The sequence below is a fragment of the Bos taurus genome, unplaced genomic scaffold (assembly GCF_002263795.3).
Source record: "Bos taurus isolate L1 Dominette 01449 registration number 42190680 breed Hereford unplaced genomic scaffold, ARS-UCD2.0 Leftover_ScbfJmS_1639, whole genome shotgun sequence".
NCBI classification, from domain to species: Eukaryota; Metazoa; Chordata; class Mammalia; order Artiodactyla; family Bovidae; genus Bos; species Bos taurus.
The window spans coordinates 49414-75049 of NW_020190741.1; the positions used below are offsets into that span (position 1 = coordinate 49414).

Here is a 25636-nt window from a genome sequence, read left to right on the forward strand (position 1 = left end):
CCATGTACTATCGGGGGATGGGGAGTCAGGGTGAGAAGAATGAATGTGGAATTCATGACTATGGTACCTCACCCATGGCAGTTTACTAACAACACAGACTGTGCATTCGTGTCAGAAGTCCAGGACGTGTGCAATGGACACTGAGTGGATCTGTGGACCCAGAGATAACCACTGTCAGCAGGACCTGGCACAGGTGTCTATTAATTGCCTGGTCCTTGGAGCATCGCTTCACAGCACGGGGGCCATGACCATGCTACCGTTCCTGTGCGTGGTGTTAGTAACACACTGGGTCCCATATGAGTGTGGGAGTAGTTTCTCCTTCTGCAGTTCCAGTTCAGTTCAGTCACTCAGTTATGTCTGACTCTTTGCCACCCCATGGACTGCAGCACGCCAGGCTTCCCTGTCCATCACCAACTCCCAGAGCTTACTCTAACTCATGTATATCGCATTAGTGATGGCATCCAACTGTCCCATCCTCTGTCATCCCCTCTCCTCTGGCCTTCAATCTTTCCCAGCATCAGGGTCTTTTCCAATGACTCAGTTCTTTGCTTCAGGTGGCCAAAGTGCTGGGCTTACGTACCCCAGTAAATAACCGTGTGGCTCATCGGGAGAGTAGCGAAGGACTTCTGCACTTGCTGTGGTGATGAAAGGGCCCTCCTCACTGGGACGTGGCTTCTTTCTCTGGTGATGCCTTCTGAGAAGTAGCTTGGTTCTGGAAATTTTGGTAGGGATGTTTGGTAGGGATGGCTGCTTTCAGCCTACTGATCATCCAGTCTTGTGTTTGTCTCTCCTTGTTTTCTGTCTCTCAATCAAGCAGTTTGCATCCAGGTTCACTGACCATCTCTCTGCCTCTAGGATCACCCTGTGCTATGAGCCAGCATTGTACTCTCTGCAGTCAGGCCCTGGCTGGCATTGGGACTCTCTAATCACTTTCAGCTTCCCTGATAGCTCAGTTGGTAAAGAATCCACCTGCAACACAGGAGACCCCAGTTTGATTCCTGCGTCGTGAAGATCTGCTGGAGAAGGGATAGGCTAGCCACTCCAGTATCCTTGGGCTTCCCTTGTGGCTCAGCTGGTAACAAATCCGCCTGCAATGCGAGGAGACCTGGGTTTGATTCCTGGGTCTGGAAGATCTTCTGGAGAAGGGAAAGGCTACTCACTGCAGTATTCTGGCCTGGAGAATTCCATGGACTGTATAGTCCATGGGGGTCACAAGAGTCAGACATGACTGAGTCACTTTCACTAATCACTTTGACCGTTGTACCAACTGTGCTCCTGACATACAACACTCCACCTGGAATCTGATCTTTCCCCATTTTCCAAGCCTGTTCCTGCTGGAAGCCCACAGGAACACGGTCTCCTACCACTATCCCTGATTGCCAATAGTCATCCTTGAACTATTGGAGATGCTTCTCATCCACACTTTCCTCTCAGGCTCCATGGAGTCCATCAGCCTTTCCCATGGCGCCTGGTGGCCTGGACACTTTCCTGCCCTTTCATACCATGTCCCCCTGGCAGATGATCCCTCCTCTACCACCTGCCTCAGAAGTTCTGGATTTTCTCTTTCATGCCATGTGGGCCAGGCCTTTCTCCAGGCTTCCAAGACCCATCCTAATGGGAGATCAGCAGTGTCTCCCCAGCCTTGCTAAGTCCTGTGACCCCTAGTTGTGAACTCTCCCTTTACCAACTTGGGGTTCTATGCTCACCCGTCCCCTCTTTGCCCCTCTCCCTGTGATCGTGCTTCCTCAGGAGCATCCCCTCAGGCTCCCCATCTCTCACAGGACACGGGGTTAGATTCTGACAGTCCTCTGTCATCTAGGCTTTTCCTGCATAGCAGCCTGGCACGTCTCTGCAAAGCTTATGATGCTAGGAACAGACCTGGTGGACAACGGGACACACTCAGGATGTGTGAAATTTGCCAGGCAGGGGACTCCTCCTTCTCCACAAGGAGAGGAGGGGCACTGGCTGTATGGTGTGTGTTGTGGGGTGTCATGGCTCTGTCAGCCCAGCCCTGCACTTTACTCTGCTCTCACATAACTGGGGGAAGGGGCCTCAGGGTCTTTTTCCCCAACCTCACCCTCACTGTGTTTTGCCTTCACAGACGCTCATTCTCTTTCCTATAATTTCACCATCGATCCTCGGCCCAGAGATGGTCAGCCGTGGTGTGAGGTTCAAGGAGAAGTTGATCAAAAGGTCTTTCTCTCCTATGACTGTGGTAGAGCTAAGATCAAGTACATGAGTCCATTGGGAGAGGAAGTGAAAAGTATGAACGCTTGGGAAACAGAGACTGACACACTCAGAGACACTGTGGACTTGCTCAAGGAGCAGATGCCTGACATTACACCGGAGAAACACACAGACAAGGGTGAGTTAGAAAGTCCAAATGCAGGAGGAGTAGACTGGGGGCTTAGGTGCATCCACTGTTTTTGGGTTAAAAAAAAAAAAAGAGGATATTGTCCTTCCCTAGTAGTCCAGTGGAAAGAGCAGCTGTTGCAGGAGAGACCAGGGCCAGATTAGCTGGGCCCAGGGGAGGTGGACCCAGGTTGGGCAACGAATCTGTCAAGCTCAGAGGCTGAGCTCTTTCTTTTCCTCGGTGGGGTCAGGCCCTCTGACCCTGCAGGCCAGGATGACATGCTGGCAAGAAGACAACGGACACATCAGTGGATCCTGGCAGTTTGGCTTCAATGGACAACTGTGCCTCCTCTTTGATTCGGAGAGTGGATACTGGACAATGGTTCATTCTAAAGGGAGGCGGATGAAAGAGAAGTGGGAGAATGACAGAGCTGTGACGGAGTTCTTCAAGAAGGTCTCCATGGCAGACTGTCAGCGCTGGTATCAGGATTTCTTGCTGAGCTGGGAGAAAATGTTGAAGACCACGGGTAAGTGAGAAGAGTAGGAGAAAGTGGTAGTTCTCTCATGGTGACATGGACCCACCCCTCTGTGTGTGTGTAAATGATCTGTCAGAGGTGAGCTGTCCTGGGAGAACAATGGCCCGGGGATGCTCTGTCATCCTCCTTCCTCTTCCAGCTCCTGATGTCTCTCCTCACAGCACAGGCCTTTGGACGAGTGAACATGGATTCCCACGGATCCTAAACATGAGAGCATCTCTGTGATCCCAATCTCCTTCTTACTGTTCCGTCTTTCCAGAATCTTCTTTCAAATGTCACCAATCTTTCTTCTGGAAATCTGTCAATACCACCTCTGCTGTCAACTCCTGAGGACTCCATCCTCAGGTCACTGTCTCTGATGTCACAGCAGGACTGAGTGGCTGTGTTGGAAACCTTGCTCCCCCATTAGCTGTCAGAGCCCCATGAAGACTGGGCTCCTCCCTTCCCCCCATCTCACCTGAGGATCTATCTCAGGGGCCTCCATGTGATGTGTGTAAACTCTCTGCACAGTAGGGGTACCTGGGTCAGGGGGGCGAGCAGGCATGTGCTGAATTTGGGGTCTGGACAAGGGCTTCACTCTTACTCTCCTTGCAGCATCACCGACCACGGGACCCTCTACAATGCAGCCCATGGCCCCAGACAGCAGTTACAGCATCTGGATCCCCACCGGGGTTCTCACCAGTTTAGTCATAATCATCGTTTTAGCCTGTATCCATTACAAGAAGAGGTACTGAGGGCAGAATTCAGAGGGAAGGCAGGGGCACAGGGCCTGGTGTGAGGCCAGGGAAGGTGAATCCCAGCCAACCCCTGCCCCTCCGTGAACCTCCTCATCCTGAAATGAGCCGGTGAAGAAGACCCCATATCACCTGAGAGCAGAATTCGGACAATATCAGGCCTCAGTTCTGAAAGGTCCTCACTGTCAGATGACAGTGGGAAGTGAGGGGTGGCTGGGGCACGGGAAGGCTGAGGGCCTATTGATGCTTAAAGGGTTCAGCCAAGTCCCCTGACTGAGCACAGACTGCTGGCTGGCAGGGCCCCTGGTAGGTGGTGTGAGAACAGCAGGCACTCAGGGCGAGGGCAGGACTCACGGGGGCTGAGAGCAGCATGGGGGCTCCACATGATGTGTCAGCGGGGAGGGGACCCACCCAGGGGCCAAGATGAGAGGGGCCGGGCTCTCATCCCAGGAGGAAGGGGCAGGAAGGCCTTTGCAGACCCAACTCCAAAGGCTTCTTCTCACAGGAAGTGGCCTGGGTCAAGCAGGCAAGGCCGGAGCCCCACAGCAGAGACTGTGGGAAGGGCTGAGGCCAGGCCTGTGCTCCTGGAGCAGCAGCAGTTGTGACTCAGCCTGTGGCCTGCAGGTCACCAGCCTCCTGGGGACCCAGAGCCTCCATCACTGAGCGGCCCTGCCTTGAGCAGAGGTGCCTGGGGATGGTGGGCCTGAGCTGGGGTGGAGGCGCCCAGCTGGGGGGACCAGGAAGAGATGGGGGGCAGGGACCTGGTCCTGAGAGCTGTGTGTGCTGCTGGCTCAGAGGCTAGAGGGGAGCAAAGGAAGGAGGTTTGCCTGCAGCCCCCCAAGGCCTGTCAGGAAGCAAAGGCCCCTCCTCCCAGGGACCTGCTCCCTGGTCCTTTAGGCCCCATTCAGGGAGGATCCAGACCTGAGTAAAGGGAGCCAGATTGATTCCTCACTGGCTCTAGTCCTGAGCCTAAGGGGCAGGTGGGGTGACTCTGTGATGCAGGAAGGAAACCAGGAGGTGACAAGAAGCTGCTGGGCCTGGGGTGGGGGTGGGGGTGGAGGACATAGGAGCCCCTCAGTGAGGGTGGGGCTGGAGGGGGGCTTGGGTAGGGGCAGCCCCAGGAAAGTGACAGGAGTTCCTCAGCCTCCTGGACCAAGGCCTCTTTCTTTTCTGCAGGCGACGGTGCTCCCAGGAAGCGCGACAGGTGCCTCTCCTTCCTGCTCTTCACTTTAGATCCAGGAGATCAGACCCCATGAATCCTGAGTCTGTTTTCTGGTTACAGTGACACAGTAGATGCATCATCTCATGGGCTTCATCACATTTGGGGAAATCCCACTCAGCGTCTCTAAAAAAAAAAAAAAACAAACAATTTATTTGCCACTTTCCTCCTGGTGCTAAGTGATGGAATTTCTACACTGAAATGCTCAAGTCCTTGAAGAAATCTCCACAAACAGGACATTTTTCATCGTATTCTAGTTTGTGGATAATTAGACTCTGCCTCGTGACCTCGTTCTTGCAAATGATATTGCAAGAAAAATACCATCTGCTATTACAGGACTCAGGGATTCTTTCTGCGTCTGGAGAAATCACCTCAGCCTATTTTCAATAGAAGATAGTTTTATTTATGACTGTTTCCCTTAATAATTTATCACGCTTAGTCGCTGTGTTAGTCGCTCAGTCGTGTCCAACTCTTTGTGACCCCGGTGATCTGTAGCCCGCCAGGCTCCTCTGTCCATGGGATTCTCCAGGCAAGAACACTGAAGTGGGTTGCTATTTCCTTCTCCAGGGGACCTCTCCAACTCAGGGATTGAACCTGCGTCTCCTGTGTCTCCTGCATTGACAAGTGGATTCTTTACCATCTGAGCCACTGGGGAAGCCTATTTATTATGCTAGTGCTATTTAAATAAAAATCTCAGTACTCCAGGAAACTTGAAGTATTTTAAGATTTTCTTTCTAACCCCCAAGAGAGGTCATGACGTTTCACCCTTTGTCCATCTTGTGGGATTCGATGTCCCTGGCGATTCTGAGGACACATGGTCTGAGAGGACACGTGCAGCCTGTGTTCACGGCAGCGCTGCTCACAGTAGTCGGGACCTGGAAGCCACCTACACGTCACCCACAGATGAATGGGCAAAGAAGATGTGGGACATATGCACAGGGCAGTATTTCTCAGCCTCAGAAAGAATGAAACAATGCCCTATGCAGCAACATGGATGGACCTGGAGAGTGTCATATTGAATGACATACGTCAGACAGAGGAGCAGAAACACCTTCTGAGGTCCTTCACACTCAGAATCCAAAACGTCGTGATACAAGTGCTCTTACTTACAAACCAGAAGGAGACTCACAGACTTAGAGAATGAATTTATGGTTGCCAGGGGGAAAGGATGGGGGGAAGGGATAGTTAGGGAGTCTGGGATCAACATGCACACACTGATTTATTTAAAATGGATAACCAGCAAGGACCTACTGTATAGCACATAGAACTCTGCTCAATGTTATGTGGCAGCCTGGGTGGGGATGGAAGGGGAGTTGGGGAAGAAAAGATGCATGTATGGAAGTGAAAGTGAAAGAAGGTTAGTTACACAGTCATGTCGGACTCTTTGGGATCCCATGGACTGTAAGCTGCCAGCTCGTCTGTTCATGGAAATCTTCAGGCAAGGGATACTGGAGTGGATTGCCATTTTCTTCTCCAGGGGATCTTCCTGACCCGGGGATCGAACCTGGGTCTCTTGTATTGCAGGCAAATTCTTTACCAACTGAGCCACCAGGGAAGATAGAGACATGTATGTGTATGTTAAATCCCTAGCCTAGCTTCTTTGTATTGCTCATTCAGGACGCCTGCACTCCTTTCTGGGTGTATATTTCCGCCTTGCTTCCCTCTTAAATAAACGAACTCTTTCTGTATGTCTCCAGTAATAACTTTGGTACCTGTTTTTACAGTTTTTGCCTCCTTCAGTTCAGTTCAGTTCAGTCACTCAGTCATGTCCGAATTTTTGTGACCCCATGGACTGCAGCACGCCAGGCTTCCCTGTCCATCATCAAGTCCCGGAGCCTACTCAAACTCATAGACTTTTCAGTATGGCCATTCTGATCAGTGTGAGGTTCCTTGAAGGGGGAAGGAGAATAAATGTCAGAGAATGAGCAGTAAGAGCTAAAGCGTCTCGGCCCCAGGATCCAGGGAACCTCCTGGGCAACAAGGACAGCCTTTAGGAGACAGAGCAGGGTGGGTGTGCACAGGCCTCTCATAGCAGTGGCTTCTCTTGTTGCAAAGCACCGGTTCTAGTTTGCTTGGGCTTCCAAAGCACATGGGTTTAGTCGTCCTGTGGCATGTGGGATCTTCCCTGACCAGGGATCAAACCTGTGTCCCCTGCATTGGCAGGAGAATTCCTATCACTGTCCCACCAGAAAGCCCCCGCCACATCTTCTTTATCCATTCATTTTTCGATTGTCATTTAAGTTGCTTCTATGGTGTCTCAATAGCTCAGACCGTAAAGAATCTGCCTACTATGCGGGAGACCTGGGTTCAGTCCCTGTGTTGGGAAGCTCCCCTGGAGGAGGGCATGGCAACCCACTCCAGTATTCGTGCCTGGAGAATCCCACGGACAGAGGAGCCTGGTGGGCCACAGTCCATGAGGTTGCAAAGAGTTGAACACGACTGAGCTACTAAGCACACACACATTCTGCTTCCCCTGATGGTGTCTAGGCCCTGGTTCCCACCTCTTACCCTGGGCCCACAATTCTCCAGCTGAACGGCCTCAGGTTCTGAGTCCTTGCCCCATGTCTCCCCCAGGGTCTGGGTCTGTTCTGAGCAGGCCTTCAAGGCATTAATTTTCCTCCAAGAGAAGCAAGGGTTTGGCCTGTTATTGTCATAATGAAGGAAAGTCTGTTTCTCCAATGCCTCTGTGGAGCCTCCATCTCACATCAGGGCTGGAGTGACAATGAAGTTGTAGCCAAGTTAAGTGTCTGTGAAAGAACTCATGTGCTAGCTGGCATGGGGAGTGCTGGCTCACTCTTCATGTGCCCCACAAAATTCATCTGTTGCAACTTTGGCCTTGAATGTGATGGTATCAGAAGATGGGTGTGTGGGAAATGATTGATGTGTTCCTTTCAATTCAGTTCAGTCTCTCAGTCATGTCTGACTCTTTGTGGCCTTGTGGACTGCAGCACGCCAGGCTTCCCTTTCCATCACCAAATCCTGGAGCTTGGTCAAACTCATGTCCACTGAGTTGGTGATGCTTTTTAACCATCTCATCCTCTGTAGTTCCCTTCTCCTCCTGCCTTCAATCTTTCCCAGCATCAGAGTCTTTTCCAATGAGTTCTTCACATCAGGTGGCCAAAGTATTGAAACTTCTGCTTCAGCATCATTCCTTCCAATGAATAATCAGGAATGATTTCTTTTAGAATTGACTGGTTTGATCTCCTTGCAGTCCAAGGGACTCTCAAGACTCTTCTCCAACACCACAGTTCAAAAGCATCAATTCTTCGGCACTCAGCTTTCTTTATGGTCCAACTCTCACACCTATACATGACTACTGGAAAAACCATAGCTTTGACTAGATGAACTTTGTCACCAAATAATGTCTTTGCTGTTTAATATGCTGTCTAGGTTGGTTGTAGCTTTTCTTCCAAGGAGCAAGCATCTTTTACTTTCAAGGCTACAGTCACCATCTGCTGTGAGTTTGGAGGCCAAGGAAATAAAGTCTGTCACTGTTTCCATTGTTTCCCCATCTATTTGTCATGAAGTGATGGCACCAGATGCCATGATCTTTATTTTCTGAATGTTGAGTTTTAAGCCAGCTTTTTTACTCTCCTCTTTCACTTTCATCAAGAGGCTCTTTTGTTCCTCTTTGCTTTCTCCTGTAAGGGTGGTGTCATCTGTGTATCTGAGGTTATTGATATCTCTCCTGACAGTCTTGATTCCAGCTTGTGCTTCATCCAGCCCAGAATGTAGTGTGATGTACTCTGCATATAAGTTAAATAAGCAGGGTGACAATATACAGCCTTGATGTACTCCGTTCCCGATTTGGAACCAGTCTGTTGTTCCATGTCTGGTTCTAACTGCTGCTTCTTGACCTGCATACAGATTTCTCAGGAGCGAGGTCAGGTGGTCTGGTATTCCCATCTCTTTAAGAATTTAGCAGAGTTTGTTGTGATCCACACAGTCGAAATAATGGGTGAGAACCATTGTAGAAAATGACCCTGTGTTCCCTCCACCCTTCCACAAGGTGAGTGCACCGTGAGAAGACAGCCCTCTGTGAACCAGACATCTTCCAGTGCCTTGATCTTGGACTTGCCAGATTCTAGAACTATGGGGAAAACTTTCCTGTTGTTTATAAGCCACCCAATGTATGGTTACTTGTTATAGCAATCCCATGGGACTAAGACAGGGAGGAAGGGAGCTCTCAAAAGCCTGGTGTCTAAGACACGGGGTTCAAGTCCCCTGAAAGGCAGGACAGGCAGAGGGGACCCCAGACTTAGTGTCTTTCTACCCTTCCCCCATCCTCACTGGTGTCTCCATTTAACCCCTGATGTTCTGTAGCCACTATGGCTGAGGACTTCCCCAGGGTACATGCTGATCCCAGTACAGTAGCCCTAACACACATTGGGGAGAGGAATCAGCTACTTGGAAAGGAGAGTGCCAAGGGCAAGACATGTGAAGAAAAATATGTGACCCTGTCTGAATCCCGCAGTTAACAACCCTAGATGAAAAAACAAACCATCCCGTGGAAAGTAGTGGTAAGTATTAGGGCAACCTCTTCAGAACAGCAGGGAGGACTTGGCAAGGTGGGCATTGGCTCTAGGGTTTCCTGAAGGGGGGCCAAGGGGTGGTGTGGGAGGGGTGGGGTGGAGTGTGGTTGGGTTGGTGAGGTAAAGGGAGATGGAGTGGGAGGGTGGGGGGAGGGAGGGCAGGTTGCATTTAAAAGCTGCTGGGGAGTAGTCTCTAAGGTCACAGCTCAGGCTCCCAAGTCCCCACTTTTCTGTTGAAGCTGCTTCTGCTCCCTCTGGACAGAGTCCAGGACACCCGGGCCATGAGTGTCTGAGGGTGGGTCCGGGGGTCTTGCCATGCAGGCTCCTGGCTTCCCAGCTGAGCTGCTGGACAGACCTGGGAACACCTGTGATGAGCGGTAAGAGATGAGGGAAGGTGGGGAGAAGGGCGAGGTGGGGAGGAAGGAGTTGGGGGACAGTGAGGGGTCTGGGCCTGGAGAGGTGGGAGGGGCAAGGTGGAGAGGGTTGGGTCCCCTCCTCCACCTGTTGGGCCCCCTACAAGAGTCCCTCCCCCTGAGCTTAGTAGGCAGGGGAGGGATTGAAGGGAATCCTATTGCTCAGAGGCTCCAAAGTGAAAGTCACTCAGTCAGGTCCAACTGTACAGTCCATGGAATTCTCCAGGCCAGAATACTGGAGTGGGTAGACTTTCCCTTCTCCAGGGGTTCGTCCTGACCCAGTAGTCGAACCGGGGTCTCCTGCATTGAAGGCGGATTCTTTACCAACTGAGCTATCAGGGAAACCCCAGGCTGACTAGAAACTGAGGGAGAGAATGCAGTTCAGCCCCTGGGCCTGGGGGAGGCGTCAGCTGGTGAAGGCTGCCCCAGTTGACACCTGTCACAAGGCAGATATTCTTGTGTGGTGTTTCAAGCTAAAAAAAAGAAAGTACATGATAGGGGGTATCAGCTTCTTCCCTGTCCCTGCCAGTTTTTGGTTCCCTTGGAACCTTGGGGTCCAGGCCAGAGGGTCCGGGCCCAGAGAAAGGAGAAGCTGGGGAGCCGGTCACCACTGAGGCCTCTTCAGCAACAGTCCTGACACACTGCTCACCCCACACTCTCCATGCACACCTGTCTTCCCACACTTCAGCCCCCACAGTTACACACACAAGCCCCCTCGCCCTCACACTGCCCTCCATCACCCACAGCCCAGCCTGACTCTCCAGCCTCCCACACAGCCCCCTCACACACACGTGTTCCCCACATAGGCTTCATGCTTCTCACTTACACTCCTTCCACCCTTGTGCACGTCACCCTTCCTGAAATTTTCCATGCAGGTCTCCTCACACCCCCTTCCCTCTGTGCACACCCCATCCCCTACCCCCCACACACTTTCTTTCACACACAAGTGCCTGCTTGCCTGACCCACTGGCTCTCCACTGTCTGCAAAGTCACACAGCGTTCCCTTCCCTCAGGGACCCTGGCTTCCTCACACTGTCTGTACACACTGCTTCACACAAATTCCACACAGAAGGCTCCCGTCTACTTCCACTGCCATCCAGAAACTTTCCCCTCACAGCCATTTCCCTTCACTCTCTTCCTCCTCTCTGGGTCCCCCAGGGCATCCCCCTCCGGGCCCTCTGCATATGCATACTGTCTTCTCCCCTTCTGTCCCAGGCTCAGCTGTCCACAGTCACACACAGACACACACATCAAGGTTCCCAACATTCTCACACACCAGTTGTGGCCGCTCCCCACACATCCAACACACTCTTTCCAGCATTCCCTCCCTCTCTTCACATTCACCTTCCTATCACAAATTAGTGGCACTGCCCCACACACACCTAAGTAGGAAATGGCAACCACTCCAGTATTCTTGCCTGGAGAATCCCATGGACAGAGGAGCCTGGAGGGCTACAGCGCACAGGGTCGCAAAGAGGCAGACATGACTGAGCACCTAACACAATCACTCCTCTCTTCTGCCCTCCTCCTCTCACGCATACCCTCTCTCTCTGTCTCTCTCTTGCTCTCTCACACACACACACAGTCACACTTACCAGTTCTCCCCAAGATACTGGGCCTTCCAGCTGCCGCAACGCCACACACAGCTCGGGGTGGTTCTGGGAAGGGGCTGGCTGCCAGGACTCCGCCCCAGGGCCGAGCAGGGATTTTAGGTCTCTGTCTGGCTCCTACCTGGAAACGTGCCGTCTCCTTTTTAATGCCCCAGCCCCATATCTAAAACTACTCAGCAAACGTGCTCCTATTGGCATACAGCCCCGAGCCCGCACGAACAGTCACCTTCATGCCTTGATCAACCTAAAATGAACGTTTGTGTGTTGTGCTAAATAGAAATCCTCTTTTAGTTACAGGATCAGCCAGTTCTCCCGCTGTCACGTATTGAGCAGTGTACCCTTCTGAGAGGGTAACAGGCAGGAAGGCCAGGGGTCTCCAAATAGAGGAAATAGCCTGCAAGTGTCAGACATTTTTATCTCTCTTAAGCGGCAGGAGGAAACAAACTAGCAATATTTTTTCCTTCTCTATACAAATTTAAAGGGAGGTTTCTCTTAAAATACTGTGTTGCCATAATGACACCCGGTTTCGCCTGAAGTTAGCTATTCTCGAGTCTAGAGATAACCAATGCCTTTTTCTTATGGAAATGTTTGTCTTAAGCTATGCTAATGTACTATGCCTTTACCCCAAACTCTTGTCTCCAAGTCGGTTCCGCCTCTTGGCCCAGAAGCTACTTGACAAACCAGTATGGATATTGTTCCCCTAATCTATGTAAATGAAACTATTTGTATGGTGGTCTGCCCTTCTTCAAGATTCAAGTTAATCATTTTATGGCCCAGGATAAACCATTTATCCCAAAGTGCATCTTATGGGTGAGGGGCCTGGTGCCATTCTGAATTTTAAGACATTCCTTTCTTTCATTAACAGACTGCTAGTGACTATATAACATCCAGCTAAAGACTAGCAGGGGGGTACTCTTTCTGCCCCCTTCTGATGCCTATGTCAGAAGCTTTCTCTATCTCCTTTATACTTTAATAAAACTTTATTACACAAAAGCTCTGAGCGATCAAGCCTCGTCTCTGGCTCCGGATTGAATTCTTCTCCTCCAGGGGCCAAGAATCCTGGTGTATTCGCGTGATTCAACAACAACCTTTAATCTTGGGGGCTCGTCCGGGATCCTTCAGGACAAGGTAAGGATGCTTGGAGCTTTAGTTCTTTGTTCTCTTAGCGAACACGTTTTCTGCTGTGCTTTACTAACTCAACCGTGTGCTTGTGTGAATGAATGGCATGCCCTGCGTGAAACAAGTAAGGAGCCCTGCTCTGCGGTTCCACGGTGATCTCACACGGCTTATGACAGAAACCTGTCGGGGCGTTATACCGACCTGCCAATGCCAAGAGGCACCCAATGTCTCCTTCGGGAACCGACCAGAAATGGGCAAAGCGTGTGGACCGAACTCTCCTTTCTCGGTCAAACTTTTCGGTCTCTTTGACCATTTCATAACTCCTTGGGAATTAGAAGTACTAACCTAATCTATCGGATCATAGACTTTCAAGGGACTTGTGATCTATACTGTTACTGTGTACTGTGGCTTAGGTCCCAAACTTGGATTGGTAGTCAAGAAAGTGTCTAGCCTCGCTAGGAATCGAAAGTTCGGAAGCTAGATGGAGCTCTAGCTCCCAGAACATCTCTGAGGTTAAAGGTTACTCAGATTGGGACTGCGATGGGTTTTTTTTCCTTTGGTAATGCCGGCTCTTAGTGGATCAGAGGAGGCTGTTATACTGGTGTGGTGATGCTTGGAAAGAACATCTCAGTTTTATGTTCGCGTCGGTCTTATTGTGGTCAGGAAATACTCAGGGTCGTGCACAGGCACTCAGGTGACGAATGTTTCCCACAATGGTCTTAGCTTGGGAGGCATTCCGGAAGGTTACTCTGATTCACCCCGGGTGACATCAGAGGCAAGCAAGGTTAAGGGTGAAGAGCTGGACGTCAAGTAGGGATGCTATCAAGTCTACCCCTGGTACATCCCCACCCCATCTCTCGGTGGTAGAACCGGGAGGGACGAGTACGGCCCCTGCGTCGGTAAGGGACAGACTAAGTCCGACCAAAAAGGAAAAGCTTTTGGTGTAACGTCTGTCTACACCCCCATCTAGAGCAGGGAGGGACGCCTCCGGTAGAAAAAATGGCGCTGGTCGCTTTTTTTCCTCTCTTACAGATGGGAGCTAACAATTCCAGCCTCACTCCTTTGAACTGTATCCTGAAAAACTAGGATAGATTTGATCCCCAGGGCTTAAAGAAGACACACCTGGTCTTCCTATATGATACTGCATGGCCACGGTATCCATTGGAGGATGGCGAACGGTGGCCAGTTGGAGGGTCTCTTAAGCATAATACTGTTCTACAATTAGACCGGTTCTGTAAGGAACAAGGGAAATGGGTAGAAGTAGCATATGTGTTGCCCTTTTTCTCTCTGCGAAATATGCCAGACTTATGTCCTAAGGGTATAGATTTGGGTGTGAAACCTTCAGCTCCCCCCTATCCTCTTCCTTTGCCCCCGTACCAGGGACTCCAAACTGGGATTCAAACTGCCCACATGGAGGTCCAAACAACTCCTGTCTCAGTACAAGGGGTAAGAGATTGAAGTAAGAGATGAGATGGAGGACAGGAGACAAAGAGAAGAGGAAAAACAGGTTTCTCCAATCTATCCCTGGGATCATATGCGCAGAGCAGCCAGAGAGACTGAGGAACAGCCACACAAGCTGTTGCCTCTTTATGAAACACCCACCGGGAGAAATAATCAGTCCATGAGAGTTAATAAGCCTTTTTCTTATCAAGAAATACAAAGAATCAAGGAGGATCTGGGAGACTATTTAGAGGACCCAGAAAAATATATCAGAGCTTTTAAAGGTGTTACTTTGCTTTATGACCTCACTTGGAAGGATGTGATGTATATCTTGGGACAAACGCTGACTCCTGAGTCAAAGACTCGAGTTTTGGGAAAAGCGGTTGCTTATGGAGATGAGTGGCTTGGTAATGAATCAGTAGGGAAGAGGGAGAACGAGATAGCGGCCCTCCCCACTGGGAATCAGGCGGTCCCAACTATAGAACCAGACTGGGACTACAACACAGCTAAAGGAAGATGGGATCAGAGTCATTTTGTTAGATGTATTCTTGAGGGACTTAGGCAGGCGCGTTCTAAGCCTTTAAACTATGGCAAATTGGCAGATATAGAACAGGAAGAGAAAGAAGCTCCTGGTAAATTCCTAGATAGACTGAGAGAAGGCCTTCGCAGATTCACTGAGATTGATCCCGAAAGTGAAGAGGGAAAAGTGATCTTAAAAGATAGATTTCTTACTCAGTCGGCTCCAGATATCCGCCGTAAGCTATTAAAACAGGCGTATGGACCTAATCAGTCTTTAGATACTCTGTTACAACTGGCTCAGACAGTCTATTATGGTAGGGAATATGAGGAAAAGAAAGAAAGGCAAAAAAAGACAAAGGACAAGGCGGAAGCCTTCGCCATGGCTATGAAAAACGTTCTTAAACAGCCTGAGAAAAATGCCCAGAGGGGCCCAGGTGAAAAGGGATGGGCTTGCTATTACTGTGGAAAGGAGGGGCACCTCAAGCGGGATTGCCCTCAGGCATCTAAGCCGCCCCCGGCTCCATGTCCGGTCTGCAAAGGACCACACTGGAAGAGAGACTGTCCCCAGAGGTGTAGGTCTTCGGGGTCGGACTCTCAAGACAATCAGGACTGAAGGTGCCCGGGGGTCCCCACACAAGCTCCCGTCCTAATTACACCTGAGGAACCCCGGGTATTAATAGTTGTGGGGGGCCAATCCGTCGATTTCCTTTTAGATACTGGGGCAACTTATTCTGTGCTTACTGAAGCCCCTGGCCCACTTTCTTCCCGATCCGCTTGCGTAATGGGACTGTCTGGACGAGCCAAACGGTATTATTTCAGTTATTCTTTATCTTGCAACTGGGATTCTGTGCTGTTTCCACACGAGTTTCTGATTGTGCCAGAATCTCCCTCACCCCTTTTGGGAAGGGATATACTGAGCAAGGTCCATGCCTCTGTTTTCATGAATATGGAGCCCTCCCTTTCTCTCCCTTTAGTTGAACAAAATGTAAATCCTAGAGTATGGGCTGATGGAAAATCTGTGGGTCGAGCACAAAATGCTATTCTTGTAGTTGTTAAGCTCAAAGACCCACACGTATTTCCACATAAGAAGCAGTATCCACTGAAACCTGAAGTTAAAGAAGGGTTAAAACCCATCATCGAAAATTTAAAGGAACAGGGACTATTAATTCCCTGTAACAGTCCTTGCAACACTCCTATTTTGGGTATAAAGAAATCAAATGGTAAATGGAGACTAGTTCAAGATTTACGAATAATAAATGAGGCTGTAGTTCCTTTACACCCCGTGGTGCCTAATCCTTATACTCTATTGTCTGAAATTCCTGAACGGGCCAAATATTTCTCAGTAATTGATTTAAAGGATGCCTTCTATTCAGTGCCTTTGGCAGAAGAAAGTCAATTCCTATTTGCCTTTGAAGACCCTACGCAGCCAGCTTCTCAGTTAACCTGGACAGTTTTGCCCCAGGGATTTCGTGACAGTCCTCACTTATTCGGACAAAGTTTGTCACGGGATTTACAAAACTTTAACAGCTCTGAAGCAGTGGTGTTACAATATGTAGATGATATTTTGCTCTGTGCTGAGACAGAGGAAGCTTGTTCGCGAGCCTCAGAAGATTTCTTAAACTTTCTGGCAGGCTGTGGTTACAAGGCATCAAGAGAAAAGGCTCAGCTTTATCAACAATCGGTTAGATATCTGGGCCTAATCATATCAGAAGGGACTAGGGCCATAGGCCCTGAGAGAATTAAACCTATACTAAATCACCCCCTACCTATGACTTTAAGACAATTGAGAGGATTTTTGGGAATCACAGGTTACTGTCGCATTTGGATTCCGGGTTATGGGGAACTTGCCCGGCCTTTATATAAACTTATAGCTGAAACTCAGCAGGCCCAAACCGACAAACTGGTTTGGTCTCCAGAAACTCAAAAGGCTTTTAAGGTTCTTCAGACTGCTCTCCTGCAAGCTCCAGCTCTGAGCTTGCCCACAGGGTCAGAATTTAATTTTGTTTGTCACTGAAAGAAAAGGTGTGGCATTGGGAGTTTTGACACAACCCTGAGGGCCTCACCAACAACCTATTGCTTATCTAAGCAGAGAATTAGATGTAGTTTCATGTGGGTGGCCCCACTGTCTAAGAGTAATTGGGGCAGCGGCTTTATTAGCACCTGAAGCTTTAAAAATAATTAATGGACGAAACCTTACTGTACTGACTTCTCATGATGTGAGTGGAATCTTAAATTCTAAGGTTAATATTTGGATGACAGACAGTAGGCTTCTTAAGTATCAGTCATTGTTGTTAGAAGGACCAGTAACTAAGCTTAAAGTTTGTGGAAATTTAAATCCTGCCACTTTCCTTCCTGAGAAGGAAAATGAAACACCTGATCACGATTGTTCTCAATTCCTAACTTTAAACTATGCAGCTCGGGAGGATCTAAAGGATACCCCATTAGACAATCCTGACATGGAAATATTTACAGATGGCAGTTCTTTTGTTCAGGATGGAAAGCGTAAAGCAGGTTACGCCGTGGTGACTGCTGAACAGGTTTTAGAAGCAAAATCTCTCCCCCAGGAAACTAGTGCTCAGTTAGCGGAGCTTGTGGCCCTGACCCGAGCTCTAGAGTTAAACAAAGGGCAGCGGATGGGCCTGATAACCTATGTGAGCTTACTTCTGCTGACTCCAAATATCCTGAGTCTGCCGTTGGATCCTCAAGACAATGTCTTCCTGTCCTGGGCTCACTCCTATGCTGCATTCCACAATCGGTCTAACTGCTGGGTCTGCGGAGCGCTCCCCTCTTCGTCAGTGGAAGGCTTCCCGTGGTGGACATCCCCACTTCAAGGAAAAGACTTTCTCCAAGTCTGTGAATACCTTCGACAACAATCACATGCGATGCCTCTTCGTCATCTGATGACATCTACCAACCCTAAAATGGACTGGTGCAACACTTTGTACTCTAACTATGGACATAATGTGACTTTTAATTTTGATTATACATTGTCTCGGTTCAATGACTATTTTGCTACATATAAGGTAAATAGGTCTAGATCTAATGGCTTTTTACCTGACGTTTATCAAATACGGGATGAGGTTACATGGCTAACTCCTGAAAAAGGGCGTTTAATATCTACTGCCTCTACATGCTGGGAACAAACAGAGCCGTCCCCAAAAGTTAGCCAACAACTTAATTACAATGATTGGAAACAAATGGGATATTTGTCTCAGGAAACATGCAATGTAATCATTCCCGTGTTTTCCAATCCCAGTTCAGCTTCTCCCTTTGTCTGGCCAGGCACGAATTGGGACTGGATATCTCAGTCGCGCTGGCTTGCTCCAAACGGAACTTATTGGATATGTGGCTCTTACCTATGGGCATGGCTTCCCCCTGGTTGGATAGGGAGATGCACCCTGGGTCTAGCCTTTACTCATGGCTTTATACTTTCAGAGCTTCCAGAAAAGCCTGCTAATTTACCCCACCTTAGAACTCGGTGGGCAAGGTCTGTATTTTATTGGTATGATTATTTGGCTGCAGCGTTTTTTCCCTCTTTGGGAACTACAGATGTTATGTTACGAGTGGATGCTTTGACTAATTTTACTCAACAGGCATTACAAGATTCTCAAAAGGCTATTTCAGCTCTTAATGCTGAACAAGCACAAATTAGAAAGGTGGTTTTACAAAACAGATTGGCTCTAGATATTCTGACAGCTGCACAAGGAGGAACTTGTGCCATTATTCATACCCAATGCTGTACATGTATACCTGATATGAGCACGAATGTTACTCATTTTACTAACCACATGAACAAGATGATTAGGGCCATGGACACTCCTGAAGCCTCAATTGCTTCACTTTGGAAAACGTTAACTAGTTCCCCATGGTGGACAACTATCTTAATTACGATAATTCTGGTTGTTTTGTTCTTGCTGTTTGCTCCCTGCATCTGTAATTGTATAACTGGATTTGTTTCTAGCCGCATGAAAGCTTTTAAGTTACAAATGGTTGCTCAAACTCCTGCTACTACTGTAGCTACCTCCAGCTACTATTTGGGGCCCCTGGATCAGATATCCTCAATATGAGGATTAGGAGAATATGTTGCCTCACCAATTTAGGGACAACGCCCCTTGTCAGCTCGGAAGTAGTTATGGAATGAGAACGACGCCCCTTTTCCCTAGGCAACATAATTCTCCTAAAAGAAAAGGGGGGAATGAGAGGGTAACAGGCAGGAAGGCCAGGGGTCTCCAAATAGAGGAAATAGCCTGCAAGTGTCAGACATTTTTATCTCTCTTAAGCGGCAGGAGGAAACAAACTAGCAATATTTTTTCCTTCTCTATACAAATTTAAAGGGAGGTTTCTCTTAAAATACTGTGTTGCCATAATGACACCCGGTTTCGCCTGAAGTTAGCTATTCTCGAGTCTAGAGATAACCAATGCCTTTTTCTTATGGAAATGTTTGTCTTAAGCTATGCTAATGTACTATGCCTTTACCCCAAACTCTTGTCTCCAAGTCGGTTCCGCCTCTTGGCCCAGAAGCTACTTGACAAACCAGTATGGATATTGTTCCCCTAATCTATGTAAATGAAACTATTTGTATGGTGGTCTGCCCTTCTTCAAGATTCAAGTTAATCATTTTATGGCCCAGGATAAACCATTTATCCCAAAATGCATCTTATGGGTGAGGGGCCTGGTGCCATTCTGAATTTTAAGATATTCCTTTCTTTCATTAACAGACTGCTAGTGACTATATAACATCCAGCTAAAGACTAGCAGGGGGGTACTCTTTCTGCCCCCTTCTGATGCCTATGTCAGAAGCTTTCTCTATCTCCTTTATACTTTAATAAAACTTTATTACACAAAAGCTCTGAGCGATCAAGCCTCGTCTCTGGCTCCGGATTGAATTCTTCTCCTCCGGGGGCCAAGAATCCCGGTGTATTCGCGTGATTCAACAACAACCTTTCACTTCGCTGGTATTTCTTTCCTTGTCTACTAGGTGTCACATTTCTAGACGTCCCCGGGTCTGTTTCTTGGCTCTTTTCTAAAACTGCTCTCTTGCCTTCCTTCTTGCTCACCAGTTCCCTTTGTGCTGGGAATGCAGCCTAAGCCCCCGCAAGCTTGGTTGGGACAGTGAAATCTTTATAAAAATTACCACAAACTCTATGGCTTGAAACAACCAAAATTTATTCTTTCAAGATTGTGAGGGTTAGAAGTCTGAAATCAAGCTGTCAGTAGGGTCCTCTCTGAAGGCTCTAAGGAAGGCTCCATCTTTTCTCTTCCTGACTACTGGTGACTGCATGGAGAAGGAAATGGCAACCCACTCCAGTAGTCTTGCTTGCAGAATCGCCACGGACAGAGGAACCTGGTGGGCTGCAGTCCATGGCAGCGCAAAGAGTCGGACACGACTGAGGTACTATGCACAGCACTGGTGCTTGCCAGAAACCCCTGGCATTGCGTAGCCCCAGTGTCTATTTCTGTCCTTCCATGATGCTCGTGTGTCTTGTTTTCCTATATCCGTCTCTTCTTTGCGTGTCCACATTTCTTTCAAGGCGTGCCTCCTGGTAAAGGCACCAGTCTTTGGATTAGAGCCCAACCTAATCCACCCTGACCTCACCTTGGTTGGATTACATCTGCACACACCCTATTTCCAGGTGAGGTCTCCTTCACCTAATGGTAGGACTTCAACACATTTGAGCCCCTAAAATAAAGGAGTTTCAATAAACATTCATGTGATTCTCACTGGGCAAAAAAGTACAATGTATAATTGAATTCTCTGCATCACTGAATATATTCCTGACAGGAGAAAACTTCAAGTTTGTCTAGACATGAGTGAAAACTGAAAGGTTAACATTTTTCCAATGTTGTCTTCTGCTTGTCCTGGTATGAATGTATGAGCTCAAACATCTTCTTTGTTTGAGCATTGTTTTTAGGTGTTTCTGAGGTCAGCAGTGTTCTCTGTTAGCCAGTTCAGTGCAGTCGCCCTTTCTAAGTGGGAAATATTAATCCAAGAGTTCATTCTCTTCAGTTTTGTTGTGCATGAGCTAGTTTAGAGCACCTGGTAAGGGTCCATCTAGGTTGTGGATAGTCCTTTAAATAATATCTTTTCCAGTATGCATAATTTCCTGGTTGTAAGTCATGGAACATCTAATCTTCATCCATAAATTATTGAGATAAGATTTAGAATCAAGCTTAGAATGTCTTTTTAATAATCCGATTAGGGGCTTCCCTGGTGGCTCATAGGTAATGAATCTGCCCGCCAATGCAGGAGACACGAGTTCAGTCCCTGTCAGGGAAGATCCCACATGTTGTGAAATAACTAAGCTCATGGGCCACAAATACTGAGGCTGTGCCCTGGAGCCTGGGCACTGCAGCTACTGAGCCTGTGTGCCTCAGCTACTGAAGCCCACAGCCTAGAGCCTACACTCTGCTATGAGAAGAGTCATCACAGTGAGCTGCTCTTGCACCGTAACGAGAGAGCAGCAAGTAGAGAATGCCCGCACACAGCAATGAAGACCCAGCACAGCCAAAAATAAATACATCTTAAAAACAATTCAGTTAAGTTTCACAATAATGTAACACAACAAATAGGAGTACCACAGCGTATATATTCTTTTGTGTCCAGCACTTGCCTCTCAACTCCTTTTTATGAGGCATCTATGGTTTTACTGCAGTAATTTATTCTTTATTTATTGCGTTATAGTGTTCCATTTCTGGCTATATCACACTTTATCCTTTCTTCTGTCCTGGATACATTTTTATGCATTAACATGTTAGTATGTTAATACATATATTAATCTACATGATAATTCAACTGGTAGCCTCATACTTTTGTGTCATGACATCTAGGCAGTTAGCACTTGATTGCGGTTTCTGCATATGTATTAGTCTGCTAGGTCTCTAAAGAAAAACTACTTTTCTATACTCAGAACACCAAATATGACACCAAAATGTGGGTTTTAGAAACTCTGATCCAGGAACCAGGACTCCGACCAAACGTATACTTCCTATCGTACCACAACACAGACTATAACCACACACCACCGACTGAGTGGTTTCAACAAGTCTTCCTGGAAGTGAGGATTTCATCACATGAATTAAGAAGAACATTCAGCCCATAAAAGCATGCGGTAACTTAACTATACATGAAAGTGAGTGTGAACACCTAAATTATGTCTCATTAAATCACACAGTATATCCCTAATGCATTATCTTCTTAACAGAATTAAAAAAAATGCCAACCCCCGCCCCCCACCCCAATTTCACCCCACATGAAGGCAAGTCTGATGGAAAGAATAGCATTGGAAGTTTTAACTGATTGTGAGCAAATGTTTGACTTTTGCAAATCCTGAAAATGACCAAGTCAATACATCTTAAGGGCCCATCAACAGTCCTGGAAAGTGAAGGAATTCTTAAGCATAATCTTCTTTAGCTTCTTGTTAAACCTCACTCTGAGTAGAAGGTAGTATATTAGATCAATAGCCAGAGTGTCATCAAGGGTCGGTTTTTGCCACCCAGAATTGGTTTAACATTGTACCTTCTCATAGTCCAGGGAGAAACATCCAGATGATGGAATAGCTGTTGGAACATTGGGGAAAATGTTGAGCTAGAGAATGCTACCATCAGAAAACAAAAGGTTTTTTTCATCAAAGGGCTGGGAAAGCCTGAGTAAGATCTCAGGACAACACCCCACCCCACCACATCTACATCTTGTACCTGGGGCCCCCAAAGGAGAAGACACTTGTCTTCATCCCCACTCCCACTGCACTGTCCTGCTGCCCACACCAGCCTCTTCTGCCCCAACAACAGAGTGGTTCCCCACCCTATAGGGAAGTGTGGGGGCCCAAGACAAAGACAGAACATCATCTTGGTAAAGATGGTTTCAGTGGACAGGGGCTTGGTGAAACCCATGGCTCAGCTCTCCCAAGTCCTGACCAGAACAAACCTGCCTAGGAGCCAGAGGCCGGCTGGCTTCTCACCTGCTGTGGTCCCTGATTTCTTCATAATATTCATGACGATGAGGCAATTAGAACTAACTGGGTGATGATCAATAGGATAATGCAAGAGACCAATCGGATGGATGCAGACTGGCTGATATCTGGGGCCATTATTAGCGGTTCTAAAACGAAAAAGCAAAAGCCTTGTCAAATCTAAGAATACACCTTCCTCAGCACCTGCTCTCCTTAGCACATGTTCCCCATATAGTTACTGACTCACGTGAAGCCACTCTTCAGGTCCGGGTATGGAAAGATTAATGGGCTTGTGCTCTGTCTTCGTGGAGCTAATATTTCTCCCGAGTTGTGTTAGTCGCTCAGTCATGTCCGACTCTTTTGCGAGCTCATGGACTGTAGCCAACCAGGCTCCTCTGTCCCTGGGATTCTCCAGGCAAGAATACTGGAGTGGGTTGCCATTTCCTACTCCAGGGGATCTTCCCAATCCAGGGATTGAACCCAGGTCTCCTGCCTTGCAGGCAGATTCTTTACCGTCTGATTCACTGAGACAACAAATGTCCATCTGATTATCTTTCAGGTGGACATGTTTACTATGAGGAGTCCTTTTTGAGGAGGACACAATTGGGGGCACTTAATTCTGTCTGGGATGGGATAAGGGCTTCATTAAGTGACATTTGAGTTGGTTAAAGGATCAGTACGACAAGAGGGAGAGAAGGCCTGGAAACATAATGTGTATATAGATTTGGGGACCATCGAGCAGTGCCTGGGGTCTTGGTTAATGAGGAAGGGGGCTCCTGTGCTGAGGGAGGTGGGTTGGGAAAGGAGGATGCTGGCCAGTTCTGTGCTATGCCCATCACTGACTCTCCAGACAGGAAGTCCACCAAGAGATCAGTCACTCCATCCATCATCACATTTTCAATTACACTAACGTATGTGCTCATATCCACACATGAAGGCACTAGACCTTTGAAGAGAGCTGCCACCTCCCCCACACCCCACTCAGTTACCTGTGGGCTCTGGGAGCTGCATCTTCTCCCAGTGTTTCAGGAATTCCCTAAGCCAATAACTGCAGTCTCCTGTTGAAATGGTCCTGAAATACTCTGCCAGTTCCTGGTTGTTCTCCCACTCCTCCTTGATGCCTGTGGCTCCAGGATCGATGACTGTCCAGGTTATGCTCATGGTGTCAAGGAGGAGGGCTGTCTGTCCATCGAGGCTGAAGTGCAAGGATGCACCAGAGCATTGCTCGGCTTCACGTTGACAACACAGCTTTACCTGCAGGGTGGGAGGACCTGTGCCCCCCACACACAATGAATCATCCTGGACTCTCCACAGTCCATCCTCCCCAGTCACTCAAGTGTGTCTGCACATCTAGGGGCTCGTGATCTTCTGACCATGACCTGCCCCATTTTACCCATCAGGTCCACCGGGTCTCTAAGGCTGGATCCTGTTCAGTCCTTTCACAGGAATGCCCTCCCTGCATGCACTCTTTCTCTTGCTGTCTCCAGCTCCCACCCCCTTCCCATACTTACCCTTCATCTCATTTTTGTCCAGTTTGATGACAGGCAGGACCATCCTGAGCTCTCTTCCTGCTTCTACCAGTGTTTGGCTTATTTCAGTCCACGCTTTCGTGTCGTTTACCTCCTTTCCCAGGAAACCCAAAGGTTTGACCTTGTTGCTGGCACTGTCATACCAGAGGAAAGGCTTTGTGTCCACGGAGCCCTGGACTTGACACCAGAGCTGGCCAGGTCTGGACTGAGATTTGACAGTGAGGTCAAGGCACAGAGAGTGGGCATCTGTGAGAGAAAACCACAGGTATGGCTGGGAGTTTCCTCCTCCAGGGCCTGGTTGCAGAGGGAGGGGTCTCTATCCCAGACCCCCGCCTCTGCTGTATCCTCAGTCCTACCTCACCTTTAACTGTCTGAGCTTTAGTTAAACATTTTGATGCCACCGTGGATCTTTTCTGTCCATATACTATTAGCAGGAAGATTCATCTGTTATATGGTGGCTCAGGCAGTAAAGAATCTGCCTGCAATGCAGGAGACCCAGGTTCCATCCCTGGAGAAGGAAATGGCAATCCACTCCAGTATTCTTGCCTGGAGAATGGACAGAGGAGCCTACAGAGTCCATAGGGTGGCAAGAAGTTGGACACACCTAAGTGACTAAGTATGCACATGCCAGCTTGTGAGGCAGCAAAAACAGAAGACAGTGTCTGGTTTCTAGAGACTTAAAATCTATCTGAACAGACAAGACTTTCAACAGAATGGGGAGAAGGATGCCATAGGACACATGCCACATTCACGATGGGTCCCTAGTCATCAGGAAAGTTTTACTGGAGTAGGAGGCGGGACTTGCCAGGAGAGGGAAAGCTGCTATAGGAGCACAAGCCCAGGCACCATGCCTTGGGTGGGGTCCTGGAAGGCAGGGTGTCACCTCCTGGGCAGCCAGTCCAACTAAACCACACCCTCACCATCCTAAGAGCAGGTGGACAGGGGCCCACCAGGGTGGAGCTCCTTCCCTCCCCATTGTGTCATGTCCCCCTCACCCACCAGAGCCCCAGATCCAGGACACTCACTGCCCGGAGTCTTCCTGGCTTCTATCAGCAGCAGTATCAGCAAAAGATGACCTGCGGTTTGTGCCAGTGACATTCCTCCCTGCAGTTTTAGGAGAGTGACCGGCAAAAGGTAGCCTGGGGTGTGTCTATACCTCTGTCTCCTGGCACTGCCCAAAGTCTTCAGTCTTAGACTGAGGAAGCCCTGTTGAAAAACAAGAAAAATAACACTTATACCCAGGAAGTATTTCTTAAGTTTCAAATGTAATTACTCATTAAAAAAAAATACTCATGACATTACAAAGCCAAATTCACTTTGAATAACTATCCTCTCTCCAAAACAGCCCTTTTCTGGTGTGAGCAAGAAAAGCCCACGTTCTGTTGGCTCTTCTGCTCATTCCTTGAACCACTTCCTGCTCTAATCTTTCTTTGAACTCCTTCCTCCCTCACCCCCACCCCACAGCCGCTGCCATCTCCTGCTCAGTTATCCCTTCTTTTCCCCTACATCCACTTTCCATCCTAACCTCTCAAACCTTCTCTGTAATGATAACGATTCACTACATGTTAGTCACTCAGTCGTGTCCGACTCTTTGCGACCCCATGGGCTGTAGCCCGCCAGGCTACTCTGTGCATGGGATTCTCCAGGCAAGAATACTGGAGTGGGTTGTCATTCCCTTCTGTTA

The 25636-nt window shown here is 48.4% G+C and overlaps 1 protein-coding gene and 1 long non-coding RNA gene across 2 annotated transcripts; one reads left to right on the top strand and one right to left on the bottom strand.

Annotated features, from left to right (window-relative positions):
- Nucleotides 1-5000: 5000 nt before the first annotated feature.
- LOC132344751 (uncharacterized) lies at nucleotides 5001-24121 on the top strand. The gene is made up of 3 exons (XR_009493706.1): nucleotides 5001-9750; nucleotides 19798-19866; nucleotides 24056-24121. It is a non-coding gene; the product is annotated as an uncharacterized lncRNA (long non-coding RNA).
- LOC112445512 (retinoic acid early transcript 1E) lies at nucleotides 22293-25636 on the bottom strand. Its single transcript, XM_024989031.2, has 4 exons — nucleotides 24978-25636; nucleotides 23935-24198; nucleotides 23413-23694; nucleotides 22293-22572 (listed from the first exon to the last, which is right to left on the bottom strand). Exons 1-4 carry the CDS (start codon nucleotides 25048-25050, stop codon nucleotides 22463-22465), a joined length of 729 nt encoding a protein of 242 aa, XP_024844799.1. The 5' UTR covers nucleotides 25051-25636; the 3' UTR covers nucleotides 22293-22462.

Excerpts from the sequence above, each read along its gene's own strand:
- LOC112445512 (XM_024989031.2), bottom strand. The coding sequence starts at position 25,050 with ATGTCACTGGCACAAACCGCAGGTCATCTTTTGCTGATACTGCTGCTG. Across the intron at positions 24,199-24,977 it reads AGCCAGGAAGACTCCGGGCA|ATGCCCACTCTCTGTGCCTT; the intron begins GTGAGTGTCCTG and ends TTTCTCTCACAG. Across the intron at positions 22,573-23,412 it reads GCAGCTCCCAGAGCCCACAG|AACCGCTAATAATGGCCCCA; the intron begins GTAACTGAGTGG and ends TTTTCGTTTTAG.